At 35.6% G+C, this 11,822-nt stretch overlaps 1 protein-coding gene across 1 annotated transcript; it reads left to right on the plus strand.

Moving 5' to 3' along the window:
* The first annotated feature begins 1,619 nt into the window (after positions 1-1,619).
* Positions 1,620-11,412, plus strand: LOC126692940 (outer envelope pore protein 16-3, chloroplastic/mitochondrial). Its single transcript, XM_050388756.1, has 3 exons — positions 1,620-1,808; positions 2,582-2,931; positions 10,990-11,412. The coding sequence occupies exons 2-3, from the start codon at positions 2,595-2,597 to the stop codon at positions 11,133-11,135; spliced, it is 483 nt and encodes a 160-aa protein (XP_050244713.1). The 5' UTR covers positions 1,620-1,808; positions 2,582-2,594; the 3' UTR covers positions 11,136-11,412.
* Positions 11,413-11,822: the final 410 nt, after the last annotated feature.

An 11,822-nucleotide genomic window follows, 5' to 3' on the forward strand; every position in this document is an offset into this window, starting at 1 on the left:
AACTAATTTTGATTGTATCTATTGTCAAATTTTTTTTATGAAAACCAAATTCATTCTGGTTTTTTTATTTATATTGATTACATTAGTTGGTTTACATAATACACATGTTTTAAATTATACAATAAATATATAAGAAAAAAATTGCATACTAAACACTAGAAAACATTCTCAAGCTCATTTTCAAGGTCATTACTAAACACCAAAAAATGAGATAGTTTTCTCGAAAATGCTCTTTGGAAAATGAACAATTTTCCAAAAACGTTAATGCCGAAACAAACAGAGTGCTCAAATAAAAAGAACTGACACGAAAACAAACGTTGTCTAAAAGGAAAAACAATAAACCGTTGCAGGTAGTGGGCATTTTAGTCCAGATTTTTGCACCCCATTTTCACTCTCATTTTCTCTTCATTTTGGAGAGATTATGGCCCGTTTGGTAGCCTATTTTGAGCAACCTTTTAAGCATTTCAAACACACTTACACACATTTTCACATATTTTTTCACCCACATGTATATCAAAAATACTCAAACAACATTACTCAAACTCCTCTACCAAACACCCCCTGAGTTTTTGGTGGGTCTAAAGAGAAACAGTCGGGTTTCACCATTTTTCTCTCCTCCTCCCTCTCAACCAAACACCCCTCCCACTGATTTTTTCCCTTATTTTTCATCCTCCCTAAAATCATTTCAACCAAACATACCTCAAAACATTTTCAATAATTTAGAAACGAAGAACAAACATTTTAAAATTTAAATGAAACTTAAGTATAGGACTGAAATAGTATTTGATAGAAAATAGAACAAAGAGAGGATAACATGGTAAATACGCAAACTTTGGGTAAAACGGTGCGGAAGAAGTAGGAGTTGAGCTCTGGTTAGGGCTGTAAATGAGTCAAGTTTTGCCAAGTAGCGCGTGTTTGAGCTTGACTCATCAATAAAAATCAAATGCTCAAGCTTGGCTCGAGCTTGAGACAAGCCTAAAAACAATGTTTGAACTTGAACTCGTGAGAATGCCAAAAAGCTTGAATTTGGCTTGGCTTAGTTTGATTAATTAGTCAAGTCAAGCTCGAGCTTAATATCAAGTTCAAACTCGAGCTCAAGTAAAGCTTTTTAGCTTGGGATCCAAAAAACTTGCATCATCAAATGTTTATATCACAAAAAATCAAGTAAACAAAAAAAATAATAATAATAATATGTTCATTTTATCATACTTCTAATCAAGTAAACAAAATAATAATAATAATAATAATAATATACATAATTAAATCCATCCATTCATCATTCATTGTCTATAGCTTAACTAATTGTTCAAAATACAATTTTCACATCCACATTTGTCATCCGTGCAACTATAATATTCACAAATCTAAATAAATTAACATTTCAAAACATATATAAATAAAAAAGTTATAAATTAACATTTTAAAATATATGTGTAATATTATAATAATGAGTTTATTTAGTAAAAATATATCAAGTTATAATCGAGCCTAAACTTGGCATGTTTTGTATCGAGTTTTATTGTTCACAAACTTGTTTACGAACTTTTTTTTTTTTTTTTTTTCTTGAGCTCAGCTTGTTTATCAAACAAGCTTAAAACTAAGACTTAAGCTTAGTTTATTTATAAACAAATAATCATAAATGGGCTCTCCTAAGTTGTTTGTGAACAGCTTGAGTCGTTTACAGGCCTAGCTCTGGTATAGCACTTGAGTTACTTGTAGTCCAGCTGACACACATACACTCCCTGAGGCAGTTACTCTCTCTCTCTCTCTCACTAGCGCATTTCATCCAACACCACTCGAACACAAAGGTACTTTCTTCTTCTTCGATCAAAATTCATTTCATTTCTGTTCTGTAAAACTCTAATCTCTATTCTAACAAACCCAAAGGTTCGTCGATTCATTCAAACCCATTTTTTTTTCCAATTCTTCTAGGGTTTGAATCCGATCTCTTTTCTTTCTGATTTTTTGAATTCGATCGAAACCCAGATTCCCTTGTCATTTTTCAATTAATCATAGATATATTCATAGATTTCTTACTCCTTGTATTTCATCAATGCATTATTATTATTATTTATTTAGTTTTTTGCTTGGAGAAAAGTGCTTCCAGAAATGCTATCTTAATTTTATGCACCCTCTTTTCGATTAATTGAATATTCAAAAATTATATATTCCTATCTGTAACCAAGTTTCTAAAAAGTTTTTGGGAAATTGATTTTCCAAAATGTTTCCTCTGTAAAATTTGGGTGTGTTGAGATTGTTATCTGTGAAGCTATCTAAACAAACATGGTGTATGATTACTATGTGAATTATAAAAAATGCCCATTAAGTAAAAATCCGGTTTATAACAAATTTTCCTGGAAAATGTGAAAAAAAAAAAAAAAAAAAAAAAAAAAACTCTTTTGAAACAAAGGGTGCCTGAGAAAGAGAAACTTCTGCTTAAAACAAGGGTTTTCCGTTATCATAGTTTGGCATTAATCTAGAGTGTAAATATTGTTTTGCTAAGTCACTTTTGTCTTTGAGGAATCAAATGTTGTGTAAGTTCTGATTTTGGTGTTTGTTTGCAACTTTAATGAATACTCAGTTAGAAGAAAGCCATGGATGCGGACCTGGCAGATCGTAGGTATTTGGAGGATAATGATACTCCAATGATGAAGACTATTAAGGCTGCAACAACTGGTTTTGTTACTGGTACTGTTTTTGGGACCATTGTTGCTACATGGAAGGATGTGCCTCGTGTTGAGAGAAATGTTGCTCTTCCGGGGCTTATAAGGACCCTAAAGATGATGGGCAGCCACGGGTTGACATTTGCTGCAATTGGAGGAGTTTACATTGGTGTCGAGCAGTTGGTGCAGCATTATAGGATGAAGAGAGACTTTGTGAATGGAGCTGTTGGTGGTTTTGTTGCTGGGGCTTCTGTTATTGGTTTCAAAAGTGAGTGATTTGGTTGATGCGTACTTCCTCTCTTTATTTTGATTCTTCCTTTCATAGATGTGGAGGATGTTAACTTATGATAATTGATATGGTTTGGCAACACATTTAGTAAGAAAATATTAACTTACTTGGACATAATCCACATATATAAATTCTTTTACTTTTTAATGATTTGGATGCTAAATTGTTGATTTTACCTTTTTTTTTTTTCTCTATTTTCTTTTGGTTCAATATTTCATTATTCCAATTAAAATTTAAGATATCAAGTTATCACCTTTGAGCTGCATGTTAAGTATTAGCCATTAGCATTGGTTCTAGTTTGGCTTGAGTGAACTAAGGGTTAATGTGGAAATTTGGGGTGTTGTAGAATTTAGATATGAAAATATCAGCATTTATTTTCTGCTGCCATATGGGGCGTTCATTTGATTTATTTCTGTTTGGTTGTGTCTTGATCCGGTTAAGAGCAAGTTATTAGATTTTAATTTTAGCAAAGGTGATGGTAAAATAAGAGAGCTGCTGGCTATCATGTTATGTATGTCACCACTTGTGCGCTAGCTAGATGGTTTAGATACTTGATAACTCTGATATTTATACGCATGAATTCATATTATTCCTTGTAAAAAATTCAAATTTACCACACATAGCTAGCACCCAATTCACAAAATAAACTCCACTGTGTCTACTTTGTATGAAAAGCAGACCTTATCTAGTAGGATTCCAACCCAATTTCCTTCATGTAGTACAAAATATAATTTTTCATTCAAAGTGCTACCAGTATTACTTTTTTTTTTTTTTTTTTGATAAGTAATAAGAATTCATTGATAATAAAAAGATACACCCAAGCACACAGGTAGTATACAAGGGGGAGGAAGTCAAGAACGAAAATTACAAAAGTCAAGTAAATCCAAAATAGAAAAAGGATGGTTTCTCCACACAGAGAACCATTCAAGTAAGGTTCGGAAGAAAAGAAGCTTGAGGTCAAGCATAGCACGCTCAGAGTCTTCAAAGCATCTACTATTCCTCTCCTTCCAAATGCACCACATCAAACAAAGAGGAATGACCTTCCAAATAACTCCATTGTGGAGGCGACCAAAGTGACCTTGCCAGCAAGCAAAGAGACCAACAACAGACGAGGGCATGATCCAACACACTCCAAATAAACCAAAAACCATATCCCATAACTCCGAAGCAACCGGGCAATGAAGGAAAAGATGGTCAACACTTTCACTACTACGCTTGCACATATAACACCAATCCAAAATGCAAACCTTTCTTTTCCTAAGATTGTCAATAGTCAAACATTTCCCCAAGGCTGCGGTCCAGACAAAAAAAGCCACTCTAGAGGGGATCTTCTGCTTCCAAATACTTTTCCAAGGGAAAAAATGCTCACTATGGCCAACAAGAAGATGGTAGTAAGTACTAACCGTGAACCCCTTACTCTTACAAGGCAGCCAAAATCTCTTATCCTCCTCGATTCCCCTTACAGGAGTGCTATAAATGGAGTTGATGAAGCACCTGAAAGCTTCCAATTCACGATTATGCACCTCCCTACAAAACTGAATCTCCCAATGGAGGACTCCATTGGAGAATCTCATAAGATCCGCCACACTTGCCTCTTTGCTACAGCTAATCCTATATAAATCGGGATAGCGGACAGCGAGAGAGGAAGTCCCACACCAACGATCTAGCCAAAACTGCACTTTTGAACCATCACCAATCTCATACATAATAAACCGAGATAAAGAGTGCCACCCCCTGCTAATATTTTTCCACAAACTGACACCATAAGGACTAGAGGAAGAGCTAGAACACCAACCACCCCAATCACAACCATACTTTACCTCTATCACTTGACGCCAGAGAGCATCCCTTTCTTGCCCGAATCTCCAAAGCCATTTCCCTAAAAGAGCTATATTGAAAGTTCTCAGGTTCCTAATCCCTAAACCACCTGAAGAAAGCGGGGTACACACCGTAGACCAATTAACCAAATGAAATTTGGGCTCATCTCCTAGGCCACCCCACAGAAAGTCCCGCTAAAGTCTAGCAATACGGTTGGCCACAGAGGCAGGAATAGGGAATAAAGAGAGAAAATAAGTAGGAAGGTTAGAGAGCGTGCTTTTAATTAAAGTGACTCTACCTCCCTTAGATAAATATAATTTTTTCCAGCCTGCTAATTTTCTTTCCATCTTCTCAAGAATTGGATTCCAAATAGACTTGTCTTTGAATTTTGCCCCCAAAGGAAGACCCAAATATTTCATTGGGAGAGACCCTTGTTTGCAGCCTAAGATAGCCACCAAAAGATCCATGTTATGGACAGCCCCCACGGCCACCAGCTCAGACTTACCCAAATTGACCTTCAGACCAGACACAGCCTCAAACCAAATGAGCACCATACGGAGAATCAGCAGTTGATCAATATTAGCATCACAGAAAATTAGAGTATCATCAGCGAAAAGGAGATGAGAAACCATCAAAGATCTACCCGTAGAAGCACCTGCATTAAAACCTGACAAGCGACCTTCATGGACCGCCTTATCCAACATCCTACTGACAGCCTCCATAACCAGAACAAATAATAAGGGAGACAAAGGATCACCTTGCCGTAACCCCCTAGAACTTCCAAAGAACCCATGGGGAGTACCATTAATAAGGATAGAAAAACGAACAGTAGATAAACAAAAAGAGATCCATCGCCTCCACTTATCAGGAAAACCACAACGCTCAAGCAAGAGAGTAAGAAAGCTCCAGTTCACATGATCGAATGCTTTCTCAATGTCCAGTTTACATAACAACCCTGTTTGACTAGACTTCAGTCTACTATCAAGACACTCATTAGCAATAAGAACAGAGTCGAGAATTTGCCTATTAAGAATAAAGGCATTCTGAGGAGCAGAGATGATCTCGCCTAAAACCAAGCGAAGACGAGAAGCCAAAACTTTAGCAAGAATTTTATAAACTCCCCCAACAAGGCTAATAGGCCGAAAGTCTTTTATTTCCACAGCTGCGGCTTTTTTTGGAATGAGAGCAATGAAGGTTGCATTCAAGCTTTTTTCAAACTGGCCAGTGACATGGAAGTGATGGAACACCGCCATGATGTCTGTTTTGAGAATCCCCCAGCAAGCTTGAAAGAAAGCCATCGAAAAACCGTCAGGCCCAGGAGATTTATCCCCATTAAACTCCTTGATGACTTCTAAAACCTCAGATTCCTCGAAAGGTTTTTCTAACCAATCCGCATTGTCCCTAGAAATACATGGGAAATCCAATACATCCGGAAAAGGGTGCTGCACTTGCTGCTCAGAGTATAGGTTTATAAAGAATTGTTCAACATGGTCAACAATCCTATCCTGGTTGGTAGTCACAGCCCCATCAATCAAAAGGGTTTCAATACAATTATTTCTTCTATTAGAATTAGCCATTCTATGAAAAAATTTTGTATTAGAGTCGCCCTCCTTTAAAAATTTACAGATGAATCTAGATCCAAATTTCAGCATCGAAGGCCATTTAGGATGCCAATTATCTAGTGTATTCCAAGGTGAGCTAGGCGCTTGCCTAGGATCTCGAGTGAGGCACCACCAAGGCGCCTTTGAAGCCTTGAGGTGAGGTGCTTGACTTTAGAGCCTCAACAATTGCCTGGGTGCCTTGAGCATTGTAAGGCCTTTGAAGCAAGGGCCTCAATGAAATTTAGCAAAGGAAAATAAAAAAAATAAAAAGGAGCCTTGTAGCTTAATTGGTTGGCACCTCCTAGTGTTTCTAACGGAGACATCTAGGCCCCAAATCCCCTCCACCCACCCCCAACCATTGATTATCAAAAAATATTTTACTCAAAAATAAAAAAAGAAGGCAGTTTTGCAATTTGGCAAAAAAGGTCAATTCTATTACTTAATTTAAGTTAGTGGGTGTCTGTTTCTCTTGCTTTTCATCTCTTTCTTTCTTCATCAATATAGTGTTCGTTTGGCAAAGATTATTTTTGCCAACTTATTTTACTATTTAACTTATTTTTGCTATTATTCATGGGTTCCACTATACTATTTTAGTTAACTTTTACTTTTATCTACAGTACTTTCAGCAAAAAGTTTTAAATTTCATCAAAATAAGCGGATTCCAAACAGACCCATAAAAGTTTTTTTTTTTTCTTAAATAAAATAATCTTTTAGCTTTGATAGCTGTTCTCTTTCTGTGTTTTTTTTTTTTTTTTTTCTTTTTGAAATTATTTATATAAGATTGTTGGAAAGTCTATTCTTAGATTAATTAATAGTCTCTTTCCAATTTGAAAGATTCAAATCGTGCCTAATAAACATTAGGTGCGATTGCGAATGATTTTTGTTCATTATATGTATGATAACTATATTAAGAGTCCGGCTTGCTGCGCTTGAATGAGTGCCTTTATGGCAGCTCACATCTCAGGTGATACAAATACTTAGTGCCTGAAGGTAGCTTTTTGCCATTGACTGCACTGCAATTCTCCAATTAAAGGAATGTATAAGCCATTACTAATATCAAGTTTCAGAAAAGGTCTTGCCAGGAATTTTTATTACTTTGATGCAGGCTCGAGATGAGAATTTGAAGTAGGAGAATTTAAGCCTCAGGAAAGAAGGCCCATTATTCCATTTTTCCAATATGTTTGCTATCACAAGTCTTTTATTTATCTATGCTATATTTTGTTATTGTTACGTCTTTAGTATTTTAAAAGGTCATCTCGCCAGCATGTGACTTTTAATGAAATTGGAGTAGGATTTAATTGTTATATGAGAGATGAAGAGTTAGGATTTTGGGGTTAATAGAAGCCATTATAATAGCCTCTATGAAAGATGAAGAGTTAGGATCCTGGGGTTACTAAAAAAGCTATCATAAATAGCCTCTTTATGAGTCATTGTAGGCTTTTTAAATATTTCTTGGACTCTTTAAGCCTATAAATTTATCTTTTAAGTGTTCCAACTTCAATCTTATTTTCTTCTCCATGCTATAATCATGTTATATCACTGGAATTTCTTATTAAACTCTTTCTAAGCATCAATTTCCTTGAAAGGTGGCACCTATTGCCGGTTCATATTAGATCTACACTAGATCTAATTGTCCCTGCCGCATCAAGTGGTATCACAGCAAAAGACCCTTAATCTAAGCTACAAAATTCAAATACAAGTCAAAGGTTGCAACTTTAAGCTGGGGTTGATTGTGGTAGAGGTTGTGGGGGTTATAGGAAATCAAGGCCATCATATTTAAATGGCTGAGATGAGGCATATGATTGAAGATTATTTATTGATAAGTACGTATGATTGAAGACTTGTTGTGAGCTATAGAAAGACTTTAGTGACAGAAACCAACGGGAGCTGTATGGAGATTCCAGATGGCGGCTGCGACCCTTTAGACATTCTATAAGGTGGTCTCGATGATGGGAATTATGAAAATAAAAATTTGATTATGTTTGGGAATAATATATTAGGGATAATCAATTCAGCAAGGTTAAAGAGATGTAAGGATGAGGTTAAGCTAATATTTGGAATGAAGTTGTATGGTTTTGTATGATTGTAATTTATTCTCAGCGAATTATTTACGTTAAACATTTTCAGGCTTGTTAGGCACAAGTTCTTAAATAAAATATTTGATTATGTTTGTGAAGAATTTACTGAGAGATACTCAATTCAACATGGATTAAGGGATGTAAGGATGAGGATAAGGTAATTTTTAGAACAAAGTTTTATGTTTCAGTATGATGGTAATTTATTCTCCATGACTTGTTCATGTTACAGTTTTTCTTGTTAGGCTCAAGTTCTTTTTGCCTCGTTTGGCTGTGCCTGATCACAGCCAAAAAAACTGAAATCCGGAGATTTTTAGAAAAGATGCAATTTAATGTTTATACTTTACCAATCCAAAGCATTAAAGCACTCTTTATTGTAATTTGCCAAATGCTCAAAATGCTTTTTAGTTAAAGCTTTATATCACAAAAGCTGAACTTCTTACGGTTATGCAAAACAAGCACAATGAGCCATTTCTTGATGTACTTAAGACGACATAAAAGAAAGAAAAGATTGTAGATTGTGGAAGATTGAACCAAACTCAAAGATGAGTTTTCTCCAACCTGGTAAGAACTAATGTCCGAGAATTTAAGCCCGCGGGAAAGAAGGCTTATTTCTCCATTTTGCAAACCAGTTTGCTATCACAAGTCTTTTAATTATCTATGTTATGTTTTGTTATTATTATGTTGGATTCTAAGGTTACTAAATGTTGTTATAAATTGTCTTTTTTAAGTTGTCGTGTAACATCTCAGGTCTTTCAAGCACAAAAGGCTAGTGTAACAGGGAAAGGTTGCCCAAGAGTTGTGAAATTATCTACCTCTCTGTCACTATTTGATATGGGACTCCATCACACTCCCTCACATGGCTCATGACATGGCATGGCTCATGACATGCATGGCCCCACCAATGAATAGGACAATGCTTTAAGGCAACTTAGTAATGCCATGTGGCTTAGGGTTGTGAGGATTTGATTGGATTGAAATATGAGAGTGCATGGTGTGTTATGTGTTGAGTTCCACATTGAGTGTTTACTAAGTAGATCTTAACTATATAAGCGATTACAAGGAGCCCTTATTTTTATATGGCTAGTCGTTTTGAGATATAAGGTAGATGTGGCTACTGCATTCCTAAGGTTGTGACATGTTGTAAGCAGTCTACTTTATGAAATTTCATAGTTGAATATTTTTTGGACTCTTTGAGCCTAGCAATTGATCTTTAAGTGTTCCAACTTCAATCTTATTTTCTTCTTCTAGTTGTAATCTTGCTTTTATTGCTGGAATTTCTACTTAAAACCTTTTTAAGTATCAATCTGCTTGAAATGTGACACTTTTGGCTGTTTTATATTAGATCTACAACCACCACCACCACCAACAACAATTCCTTAGTCTCAATATTTGGGGTTGGTTATGGATCCTCCATAGACTAGCCAAGGCCAACCACATGTATTCTTTTCCGCCATTCTTGTATATCCGAATTCATCGTCTTTGTTACTTCCTTAATTGACATTTTTTTTACTACTCTCATAGTGTTATTCTTGGTTCTTCTACCTTTTTTCGATCCATCCACTTAATTCTGTAGATCTAAATTCTCCCATTTGCACACAAATTTTTGGGAGTTCCAGTCATGAGTTTGTTTTCTTCTCAGCATTGGTCTGTCTAAGAGATGCCTTTTTAGGTGTGATCTTTTTTGCAACTAGTAAAAATGTTGCATGTGCAAGGACAAGACATTTTTTTGGACAAGCTTTGCTCATTTTCTTGAAATTGATAAGCTACCTGGTTTCTGTGAACTGTACATAGTTTTCTGCATATATTTATTCTTATTGCTCCTTTTTTTTCTTTTTTATAACTTTTCAATTTTTTTTGATAGATTAGTTACACGTGCACCCAATGTGTTTTGAACCTTTAACCTCACCCTTGTAAGAGGATGAAATGACATTTGAGCTAGAGCTCATTGGTCCCTTTTACTTTTCAATGTGATATTGTGCCATAGCTTCAGAATCATGCTATGGTTCATTTGGTTGTAGATGAGGATTTTACATAGTTGAAAAGTATTCACTTGTCCTAAAGAACATGTTTGAGTATATATTTCATTTGCAGTTTGTACTGTCATGTTTTGCAAAGATTAGAATTTTCAAACAACTTGCGAGTTGGAAACATTAATAATTCTTTTTATATTAAAATCAGAGCATAGAATTTGGAGGCCTTCTTTTGGCCTTCAATTCACAAAGTTATGCTTCTTATAGAACGCACAGGTGAGCTGTATGTGTCCTATACAGGTGATCAAATTAGGGCTTGATTTGCATCAGCACAAATATGATTGTTCTCTTTATTAAGCAAATTTGTCAATTATATTGTTTAATGTGCTATTCATTCTGCATATAGAGTGTAGATGCTCTCCCTGTTATGTATGATTGAATCAGGACTTTGGATTCTTAAGATGTTTGTGTGGTAGCCAAGCTTATTATCTTTAACAGGCATTATTGTTAATCTGTTTTTTGAAGGCATTATTGTCAATCGTAATGGTTAATGTGCTGTCCATTTTACAGATAGAAGCATCTCAACAGCAATTTCAGCTGGAGCAGCATTGGCATTCACTTCTGCTGTTATTGATATTGGGGGTCAAACTACAAGAGTTGACAATGGCAAGGAGTACTACCCTTACACGACCAAGAAAAGATCTGCTGTCGAGTGATAAATTTTTCGTTGCTTTTATTGGAAAAGAAGACATTGGCATGTTACAATAGAAGTCTTCACTGTTTTCTGAATGGTGTATGCCTGTTTTTTCGGAGATGTAATCGTACTCCTGGATGTCTTTCTGCGCTTTTGTAAACTTTTTAAGGTTTTATAGCTTGAACCAATGATGTAATAATTATGCTTTGCCATTCTGTCAAAGTTAGATGCTAATTCTTGATTTGAGATCATTGCTACTAGTTTATGATTATTTCATTTGACATTGAGATGGGGACAAATGTCTGTGTTGAATCAATCTGTCTCCTTGAAAATGCAGGGAGGTATTGGAAAGAGAAATTGCCAAGGAAGGTTGGTTGGTTTTTATTTTTATTTTTATTTTTTGGGGCAGTTGACTAGCAATTGCGCTTTTGGTGTGGAACTTGACTCTTCGTTCTCCTCCAACTGGCTAAGTTGGTAGAAGGATGGGAAGGGGTCGTGATATATTTTGGGTTCAGAACTTTTCAAGCAACATTCTGACCCCTTGCATTTCATTTATATGTACTTTCAGAAACTAAGACAAATACTGAACTATAGGAAAGAAGATAAAAAACCGAATACTACCCTCAAAAATGACTTTCAAAACTACAAACTGATTTTTGATTTAGGGCCCAATACAGCTGTACAGCAAACTCTAACCTTGTCCTTGATA

Source organism: Quercus robur, chromosome 7, assembly GCF_932294415.1.
Source record: "Quercus robur chromosome 7, dhQueRobu3.1, whole genome shotgun sequence".
In the NCBI taxonomy this organism is placed as follows: domain Eukaryota; kingdom Viridiplantae; phylum Streptophyta; class Magnoliopsida; order Fagales; family Fagaceae; genus Quercus; species Quercus robur.

Excerpts from the sequence above, each read along its gene's own strand:
- LOC126692940 (XM_050388756.1), top strand. The coding sequence starts at position 2,595 with ATGGATGCGGACCTGGCAGATCGTAGGTATTTGGAGGATAATGATACT. Across the intron at positions 2,932-10,989 it reads TTCTGTTATTGGTTTCAAAA|ATAGAAGCATCTCAACAGCA; the intron begins GTGAGTGATTTG and ends TCCATTTTACAG.